The 7,493-nt window shown below is 40.6% G+C and overlaps 1 protein-coding gene across 1 annotated transcript; it reads right to left on the bottom strand.

Annotated features, from left to right (window-relative positions):
- Positions 2,061-6,807, bottom strand: LOC107607963. Its single transcript, XM_021110220.1, has 5 exons — positions 6,537-6,807; positions 5,518-5,654; positions 4,508-5,013; positions 2,496-2,961; positions 2,061-2,129 (listed from the first exon to the last, which is right to left on the bottom strand). The coding sequence occupies exons 1-5, from the start codon at positions 6,805-6,807 to the stop codon at positions 2,061-2,063; spliced, it is 1,449 nt and encodes a 482-aa protein (XP_020965879.1).

The following is a 7,493-nucleotide window of genomic DNA, read 5'->3' as shown; positions in this document are numbered from 1 at the left end:
CTCTGTAGCTAAAGTTATAGCCGTTTGAGTGCGAAGAGGTCAGGCTGGACAGCTTAGCAATTTCTCCAACTTCTTGTATTCCTTCCACTTTTGCATGCTTCCTTTCCATCCTCCAAGCCATTCCTTCCTTATAATATCTGAAAACACTTAACACACATATCAAGGCATCTAATGGTAATAAGAGAGGATTAATAATAAGCAAATATAAGATCAAAGAAGCATGTTTTCAATCAAAACACATAATTAGGAAGGAAATATAAAACCATGCAAATAGTATGAATAAGTGGGTAAAGAGTTAATAAAAACCACTCAATTGAGTACAAGATAAACCATAAAGTAGTGGTTTATCAGTCATCTTCATCTTTGTTGGAGGATCCTTCTTGTGCTTTCTTGTCCTTAGGCTTCCAAAATCCTAGCCTTCTCATGTAGTTTCTTTCGTCCTCCTTATTCTTGGCCAGAATTTCTTCTTGTCTTGAACTTAACTCCTCCATCCCTTGCATGAATGTTGGGTATCCTGGGTTTAGAGCGGCCACAGCCTTACACAAGTGATTCAGTTTCGCTTGTGTGTTGATATCATATTGCCTCCTTGAAATGGTTCTAGCATCATAAAGATGTCTGAACTCAGCAAGGTTCCTTTGTTGCCATTTGCCTTGCTCTACGATTTTATCAAGTGCACTTCGCACCTCTCCCCAGTCAAACTGTTCTTGCTGCTCCTTCCTCATGTGCTCCCAATTCCCTTGGAGTTGTTGGATGTTCTGGTTCACTTGGCTCCATTGTTGTTGTTGAGTCTCCTTGAGTCGATTGACATCCTCCCTCAGATGGTGTAGGTCTCCCTTCATTTGGTGTACATCTCCTTGCAATTGTTCCCAATTGAATTCATCTGAAAATTGTTGGTATTGCTGGTATGGTGGTGGTTGGAGTTCTAGGAAATGTGGTTGCTCCTCTACCTCTTTTTCTTCTTGTTGTTGTTGCACATGTGGCTCATGAGCATGAGCCCTATGCTCCCTGGCCCTTTGAAGTAGATTGACAGCCACCACTTTGACCATCTTCTTGGCAGTTATGGGTTTTTCTTGCTCCACTAGCACTTCATCAATTATCCTCTCCACCCCTGCTTCATCACACAACCTTTGGACGATGCTGGGGAATGCCAACCTTGAGCTATCTTTGGTGTTTTTAAGAATTTTGTTGATGTTGTTGGCAATCAATTCCCCAACATTGACATTCTCACCTTTCATGATGCTGTATATGAGCACAGCTCTCTCTTTGGTCACCTCTGAAGTGTTGAATGTAGGGATTAGGGACCTCCTCACAAAATCTAGCCACCCTCTAGCTTGGGGGCTCGAGTCTCTTCTTCTCAGTTAGTTGGGCTTTCCATCCTTGTCATTTATCCACTGCACATTCAAAACACAGATTTCATTTAGGATTTCATCAAATCTTGGGTCTTGTTACTTCATTCTCTCCTCATAGCTCCAGGTGGAGGTTGTCTGCTTTACCATCAACGTCCTCTCTATGTTAGTGGGGCTGTAATCAATGGATTTCCCCTTTGCATAGCTAAGATAGCCATAAGGTTGTCCTGGCTGAGGCACGGTATTAGCATAGAACTCTCTCACCAAGCTTTCCACTACCTTCCTTGGTGGGTTGCACAAGAGTGTCCAGCCTTTATTGTTTATCTCCCTGTTGATCTCAGGGTGCTCATTCCTCCCCAGCTGAAAACCGACCTCAGGGATGATTCCCCTCTCACTCACCCAACCATAAAAATGGTTTTGGTTGAATGAGGAGAGAAACTTGTACTCATTGAAACCTGAGCTTGAGGATCCAGAAGTTGGTTCCTTAGTCTTTCTTTTCTTTAATGCTACTGAGGTTTTTGGTGGTGCCATTGGGTTGAGGGAGTGTGTTTAAAGGTTTGAAGAAGGTATTGGGGAAGGTTGCAAAAGAGAGTAGGCAAAACAAAGTTTTGCTCCAAAACCAAACTTAGAGCTTGATCGTCCCGATTAAGAAAAAGGTAGGGGGGTAGTGAAAGATATGTAAGGGGAAAAGAAGAAAGAAGAAAGGAAGGAAGCCTAGATCAAGATTAGTAAGCCTAGATCAAGTAAATTGGTGGCCACACCAAACTTAATCTCTGGGCTTACCTTCAGATATGATTTGTTCAAAAGTGGTAAGCCTAGATTAAGTACATTAGTGGCCACACCAAACTTAGCTTTTTAGCTAGCTCTCAGCCCAATAGCTCGTCATTAGCATATGTATTCATCAAATTGCAATTTCAGGCCAAAAGAAAACAGAATATAAGGACCTCCTAACTACCAAATCAAATTCTTAATCTATTATCTACAATCTACTTCTAGAAGGCAAGAAAACATAAAATTTCAACTCAAACTCAAACTATCTAAATTGACAAATTTCAAAAGGATATCAAGTATTGGGGTGCCTCCCAACTAGCGCTTCTTTATTGTCACTAGCTTGACGTTCTTCCTTTGTTAGCTAAGGTTGTAGCTCACTCTCTTCTCATCCAGTGAGTCCCCTAGGTAATGCTTGAGTCTATGGCCATTCACAGTGAAGGTCCTTTGTGTTTTGTCTTCCATGAGCTCTACGTGGCCATAGGGGGATACATTGAGGATGGTGAAGGGGCCTGACCATCGAGACTTATGCTTTCTAGGGAAGAACTTGAGTCTCGAATTATACAGCAGCACCTGTTGCCCTTTAGTGAACTCCCTCCTTGCTGTCTTCTGATCATGCCACCTTTTTGCATTCTCTTTGTAGATCTTGGTACTTTCATATGCCTTATTCCTAAACTCCTCTACGTCATTTAGCTGCATAAGCCTCCTTTCTCCAGCAGCTTGTTCATCAAAGTTCAACATTTTTATAGCCCAAAATTCTCTATGCTCAAGCTCAACTGGTAAGTGACAAGCCTTACCAAACACCAATTGGTATGGAAACATTTCAATAGGTGTTTTGAAGGCTGTCCTGTAGGCCCATAGTGCATCATCCAGCTTCTTAAACCAATCCTTTCTTGAGCTTCTGATAAACCACTATTTTGTGGTTTATCTTGTACTCAATTGAGTGGTTTTTATTAACTCTTTACCTACTTATTCATAATATTTGCATGGTTTTATATTTCCTTCTTGATTTTGTGCTATGATTGAAAACATGCTTCTTTGATCTTATATTTGCTTATTATTAATCCTCTCTTATTACCATTAGATGCCTTGATATGTGTGTTAAGTGACTTCAGAGATTACAGGGCAGGAATGGCTCAGAGGATGGAAAGGAAGCATGCAAAAGTGAAAGGAATACAAGAAGTTGGAGAAATTGCTAAGCTGTCCAGCCTGACCTCTTCTCACTCAAACGGCTATAACTTTAGCTACAGAGGTCCAAACGACGCGATTTCAGTTGCGTTGGAAAGCTAACGTTCGGGGCTTCAATTTGATATTTAATATGATATAGTTCCCCTGAAGCTAAGTGACACGACCGCGTGATCCATGCGGCAGCGTCACAGTGACGGAAATCCAGCGTGATTGAATTCGAGACCAGCGAATTCTGGGCTGTTTCTGACCCAGTTCTCGGCCCAGAAAATACAAATTAGAGACTATAAAGTGGAGGAATGCATCTATTCATAAGGAGGCTCTCATAATTCACTTCTCATGATTTAGATTAATTTTGAGAGAGGTTCTCCCCTCTCTCTCTTAGGATTTAGGACTTCTCTTAGTTTTAGGAGTGACTCTCAATCCCAGGTTCTTTATTTTTATTTAATTTATGAACTCTTCCATGTTACATATAATTTTCTTAATTAATTTTATTTGAGGTATTTCAATTCATGATTGCTTTCTTTTATTTACATGATTACTGCTTCCCATCTGAAGACATTTTTATTCCAGTAGATTTACTTTTCCCCTTTTGGTTTTGGTTAAGAAATCAGTAACTCAGAAGTTATCCAACTCAACAGCATAATTGATAACTGTTATCTTTGCTAATTGAACTGAGCTTTAATAATTCCAACCTTTTCTTAGGAAATAAATAGGATTCGAAGATCAAACTAATTAGTCCCTTGACTTTTCTTTACTTTAGTAAAGGTTGACTAAGTGGAATTAAGATTCAACTTTCATTATTGTTGATAAGAATAACTAAGTCTGGACTTCCAATTTCTCATACCTTGCCAAAAGTTTGCTTTACAGTTATTTATTTATTTTTATTGCTTTGAAAATATACCTGTGCCCATTGCCCAAACTCCAAATTTTCCCAATTTACAAACTCATAACCAATAATAAGAACATACCTCCCTGCAATTCCTTGAGAAGACGACCCGAGGTTTAAATACTCGGTTATCAATTTTAAGGGGTTTGTTACTTGTGACAACCAAAACATTTGTATGAAAGGACTTTTGAAGGTTTAGAAACTATACTTGCAACGAGGATTTATCCGCAATTTCTAGACCACGCAAAAGTTCTCTCATCAGCTTCCAACAGTTTTTTCAAGAATTCTTTGAAGCTCTCTGTTTGAAATTTCTACTTGCCCGTTGGTCTGTGGGTGATATGGGGTTGCCACCTTGTGCTTAACTCCACGCTTGGAAAGGAGTGCTCTAGGCACCCCAAATCTATTGAAGATGTTCTTTCTCAAAAAGTTCATTACAACTTTGTTATCATTTGTTGGAGTGGCTATGGCTTCAACCCACTTTGATACATAATCTACATCCACCAATATATAACTGTTTGAGTATGAGGATAGGAAGGGTCCCATAAAATCAATTTCCCACACATCAAATAATTCTAACTCTATTATGAACCTCTGTGGCATCTCATTTCTCTTGGGTAAATTGCCAGCCCTTTGGAATTCATCACATCTTGTCACCAATTCTTTTGCATCTTTGAAGATGGTTGGCCTGTAAAATCCACATTGTAGCACCTTGGCTGCAGTTCTATCCCCACTAAAATGGCCTCCATATGTAGATCCATGACACTGCCAAGGCACTTCTTGCCCTTCCTCATGGGAAATACACCTTCTCAAGATTCCATCAGCACACTTTTTGAACAAATAGGGTTCATCCCAAATGTAGTGTTTAGGGTCCTTGACCAGCTTTTTCCTCATATGCTTGTTGATGTTAGTTGGTAGCTCCCCAATAGCCTTGAAGTTGGCTATGTCAGCAAACCAAGGGGCCTCTTGTATCATCATCAAGTACTCATCAGGGAAGCTTTCATTTACTGCAACTTGGTGTGCCCCATCTTCTTCTTGTGGCATTCTTGAGAGGTGGTCAGCCACTTTGTTCTCTGCTCCACTCCTATCTTTAATTTCAATGTCAAACTCTTGGAGCAGCAGAATCCATCTTATTAGTCTGGGCTTGGAATCATGTTTGGTGAGCAAGTATTTGAGTGCTGCATGATCAGTGAATATAATTACTTTAGAACCAATAAGATATGATCTAAATTTATCAAAAGCAAAGACAATGGGGAGTAATTCTTTTTCTATAGTGGTATAGTTCCTTTGATTCTCATTAAGAACCTTGCTAGCATAATAAATGACATGTACCAATTTATCCCTCCTCTGTCCTAAAACGGCACCCACAGCAAAATCTGATGCATCACACATCAGCTCAAAAGGTAAATCCCAGCATGGTGGTGCTATGATAGGCGCAGAGGAGAGTTTGTTTTTAAGTTCCTTAAAAGCTATCATGCATTAATCATAAAAAATAAAAGATACATTAAAGACTAGTAGGTTGCTCAAAGGTTTGGCAACCTTGGAAAAGTCTCTAATGAATCTCCTGTAGAAGCCAGCATGTCCTAGAAAACTTCTAATTGCCTTGACATTGCAAGGTGGGGTAACTTTTCAATCACCTCCACCTTAGCCTTGTCCACCTCTATGCCCCTTTTGGAGATCTTATGACCAAGGACCACCCCCTCTGTAACCATGAAATGGCATTTCTCCCAGTTCAAAACGAGGTTGGTCTCTTGGCATCTCTTTAGCACCAAGGCTAAGTGGTGTAAGCAATCAAAATATGAGTTACCAAATACAGAAAATCATCCATAAACACCTCAATGAATCTTTCAATCATGTCTGAAAATATGGAGAGCATGCACCTTTGGAATGTTGCAGGTGCATTGCACAATCCAAAGGGCATTCTCCTATAAGCAAAAATTCCATATGGACAAGTAAATGAAGTTTTTTCCTGGTCCTTGGGGTCTACAACAATTTGGTTGTAGCCCGAATAGCCGTCCAAGAAGCAGTAATACTCATGTCCAGCTAATCTCTTAAGCATTTGATCCATGAAAGGTAAGGGGAAGTGATCCTTCCTGGTGGCCTCATTAAGCTTCCTATAATCAATGCACATGCACCACCCGGTCACGGTTCTTGTGGGTATCAGCTCATTCTTCTCATTTGGTACAACAGTGACCCTCCTTTCTTTGGGACTACTTACACCGGGCTTACCCAAGGACTGTCTGAGATGGGGTAGATCACCCCTGCTTGCCACAACTTTAATACTTCTTTTTGGACCACTTCATTCATGGTTGGATTCAGCCTTCTTTGCTGCTGCCTTGAGGGTTTAGCACCTTCTTCAAGTAGTATCTTGTGCATGCACATTGAAGGGCTGATTCCTTTTAAGTCTGCAAGTGTATAGCCTATGGCGTCCTTGTGCTGTTTCAGCACTTGGATAAGTTCTTCCTCTTGCTCCTCACTCAAACTTGAATTGATGATCACCGGGTATGTGTTGTTGTTGCCCAGATATGCATATTTCAAGCTTGGTGGTAAGGTCTTCAACTCGAGTTTTAGTGCGTCTACTTCTTTACTGTCTTTGGGGTTCAACGTGATTGAATTCTCCATGGTTCCTTGTGGTTGTTCTCCACTTGATGCTTGCTACTCTAGCTCAATAGCTCCTTCACATTGTTCTTCTTCAAAGACTCCTTGAACTATTTATTCTATGATGTCCACCATCATGCATTCTCCTATGGATTCCTTGGGGTAACTCATTGCCTTGAAGACATTGAAGACCATCTTCTCTTCATGTAATCTTAAGACTAATTCCCCTTTTTGTAGATAAATGATGGCTCTAGCAGTAGCTAGGAATGGCCTTCCTAGAATGATTGATGTGTTAGCCTCTTCTTCCATATCCAACACAACAAAGTCAGCTGGGAAAATGAATTCTCCCCCTTTCACCAGCAAGTCTTCCACTACCCCATGTGGGAACTTGAAGGTTCTGTCAGCTAATTGGAGTGCCATTCTTGTTGGCTTGGCTTTCTCAATCTTCATCCTCTTCATCATGGTTAGGGACATGAGATTGATGTCACACAAGGCCTTCTCAATGTTTATATCCCCTATGATGCAGAGGATTTGGAAACTCCCTGGGTCCTTCATTTTCTGGGGTAGCTTCCTTTGTATTATGGCACTACACTCCTCAGTTAACACTATGGTCTCTTTTTCTCCCCAGTTCCTCTTTCTTGTCATGAGCTCCTTCAGAAATTTGGCATAGAGTGGCATTTGCTCCAATGCCTCAGCAAATGGTATGTTAA

The sequence above is a fragment of the Arachis ipaensis genome, chromosome B01, assembly GCF_000816755.2.
Source record: "Arachis ipaensis cultivar K30076 chromosome B01, Araip1.1, whole genome shotgun sequence".
NCBI classification, from domain to species: Eukaryota; Viridiplantae; Streptophyta; class Magnoliopsida; order Fabales; family Fabaceae; genus Arachis; species Arachis ipaensis.
The sequence above is the reverse complement of the archived record's forward strand: the minus strand, read 5'-3'. Positions and strand labels throughout refer to the sequence as shown.

Excerpts from the sequence above, each read along its gene's own strand:
- LOC107607963 (XM_021110220.1), bottom strand. The coding sequence starts at position 6,807 with ATGGAGAATTCAATCACGTTGAACCCCAAAGACAGTAAAGAAGTAGAC. Across the intron at positions 5,014-5,517 it reads GACAGAGGAGGGATAAATTG|TGTGCTGATGGAATCTTGAG; the intron begins GTACATGTCATT and ends TTGTTCAAAAAG. Across the intron at positions 2,130-2,495 it reads ACTCACTGGATGAGAAGAGA|GTAAGCCCAGAGATTAAGTT; the intron begins GTGAGCTACAAC and ends TCATATCTGAAG.